Genomic DNA, 2,351 nt, shown 5'->3' on the forward strand with positions numbered 1-2,351 from the left:
TTTGTAAAATGAGGGGCTGGTAAAAAATAAAATGACTCTTCAAATCACTCCCGATTTCACTTGGTAATTCATCAGCTTTTACCATTTTGCTTCAGCTTCCTTTTGCAAGTGAACACAGGAATTTGCTAGCCACCACCTGCACGGAACAGAGGTGTAACCACTCCCCCAAACTGGCGTCTCAAAGAGCTATAGACACACTAAACAATAACAGACCTAGTGGAGGAAAACAAATGTGGCACTAATTGTTCCTTTACCTCCAGAACCGCCGCAGAGGGGGCCGGTCCCCACGCCCTCCAGGCATCGCTAGTTGCGGAGCGTTCCCCTTCGAGTTTTCCCTAGTCTGGGAAGGTGAAGGGAGTGGACGCTTTTCAAGCCAAGAAGCGTCCCCACCCCCCTTGAAGTGGGTGGGGCTTCAAAGAAGGATAGGGGGCAGGAGGAAGACTCCCATTGGTCGAAAGGCGGGTGACGGACAGAGGGCGTGGTTTCTCGGGTGCAGAGTAAAAGTGGGGGGTGTGCACAGTCGGGTGTCAGTTTCAGAGTCCCAGGTTCCTCACCACAGCACTGTGGGACCTTAGCGAAACCTTTGGCTAAGGCTTGTTCTCTTTGCAGGTCGAAAGCTGCAGCCTCTTGGCGCCCCTACCTTGCCTCACTCCACCACACTCAGCATCTCCCTCAACCCAGGTGCCATTCGTGCGTTTCCTCTGAGTTGCTGCGCTCAGAGGACTTTCTGTTTCCTCCTCTTTGTTGCTCTGAAAACCGGTCTTGCAAACACCCCTCACTTCGGAGGGAAAGGCAATTACAGCTGACTGCATCGACCCCTCCTGCGGATCAGCGAGCCGGCGGTGCCAGCCCGCCTACCTGCCCGGTCGCCTATATTCGTTTGCTGAAGGAAGTCACCCGAGAGTTCATTGATGCACCCATTCCAGTGGTGTAACGGTGAGTCCCCAGGCGGGCGAGCGGACGCTGGGCTGGCCGGAGACTTGTAGAGGGGGCACAATGTTGAAGATCGAACCGACAGCTCGTACTTTTAAGTTTCTCACGAAATGAGAGGGTCGTCCCCGCACTCAACTCTTGCTCTTCACAGCGCGGAATTCGAAAGAATCAGGGTCTGGCTCAAGAGGTCTGGGAAAGATCGTAGAGGGTTTCTGAGCAGGTGGCGGACCGGGGGCGTGGGAGCCGTGGGCTTCGGCGGCCTTTGTGTGGCGGCTTCGCTCTGCTAGCTCTCCCCTTCCCCTGCCTTTGTGCGCTCAAACTCCGTTCTTTGTTGTGGCTGTCGGAGGAGAATTAAATCCTCACTCAGGCTAGGATCTCCTAGAGGGAGCTCAAGTTCCCCAGCCTGAAACTTTGCAGGCTATTTTAAATATGTATACATTGCAGCGTGCGGAACTGGGCTCGTGGAGCGCTTCCCCTCGGTCTTTGTTGGCGTCCCACTGGCTGCTAGGGTGGCTTGTGCCTATGGAAGACTCCTGGTTCAAGAGTATCGCTTTATTGAGTCAATAAAGCCTTGCCGATATCTCAGCGCCGGGCTACCCCAGAGGTGTAGGGCTGGGGTCCTGGCCTGGCGGGAGCTGTGCTCCGGGGTTCTAAAAGTCCGAGTAAGATGCTTGACCCGGAGCTTCGGTGGTGGCGGCGGCACCGCCTGACGCCCGGACGGCGTGATGTTGCTGAGTTTAGCTCATTTGAGGCTTTTTGGCAGTTCAGGTGATAGTTTGGGCTCTGGGTCTGATTCCTGATCCAACCTACCAGAGAGGAGGGTCTTTCTGAGAGAGTCAGTTCAAAATCTTGAAATCTAACATCCTCCAATGGTACTTGACTAGTTTGTTCTGATGCCTGGAGAGTTTCTGGAGAAGGGAAAGTAATAAAAATAATGACTGGCTTTATCTCTGAGTATGACTGACTAATGTGAGAGGGAAAAAAAAATCCATTCTTGAGAGCAGACTCCTGCCAGATCTTGGATTAATTATTTCAAGAGGCTTTTGTTTTAAGGCAGGGTTTGGACAGCATGTGTATGTATGAGTGTCCCCCACTGCCCCCCTTACTTTGGTTAGTCGGATCTAATTTCCTGAAAATGAACCAAGCTGTGTATGATAGGAGGCTGTTATGGGAGAGGGGCGTGTTATGGGAAGGGGGCGGAGGGCGGGAGTTCAGGAAGGACGGGTGCATCCCAGCATCTGGGAAAAATTCGTTGGGGTAGGAGCAGTTCCAGATCCACTGGTCTTTCTTGGCCAGACCTTCTTTTGACGTCATTCTCGTTCCCAGTCCGCGCTGAGATGAGATCTTCTGATGTCAAGGAACAGAGACCGCAGAAGAACCTAAGCTGTGGTTCTTCTGGTCTTGCTTCTTTGGGGCAC

At 53.0% G+C, this 2,351-nt stretch overlaps 1 protein-coding gene across 1 annotated transcript in view; it reads left to right on the forward strand.

Annotated features, from left to right (window-relative positions):
- The first annotated feature begins 894 nt into the window (after positions 1-894).
- The window catches only part of RNF122 (ring finger protein 122), a 16,815-nt gene continuing 15,358 nt past the window's right edge, over positions 895-2,351 (forward strand). Inside the window, exon 1 of the mRNA XM_006859974.1 lies at positions 895-936. Coding sequence (XP_006860036.1) covers positions 912-936 — 25 coding nt within the window. The 5' untranslated portion in view covers positions 895-911. The remainder of the gene's footprint in view (positions 937-2,351) is intronic.

The sequence above is a fragment of the Chrysochloris asiatica genome, unplaced genomic scaffold, assembly GCF_000296735.1.
Source record: "Chrysochloris asiatica unplaced genomic scaffold, ChrAsi1.0 scaffold00035, whole genome shotgun sequence".
Lineage (NCBI taxonomy): Eukaryota > Metazoa > Chordata > Mammalia > Afrosoricida > Chrysochloridae > Chrysochloris > Chrysochloris asiatica.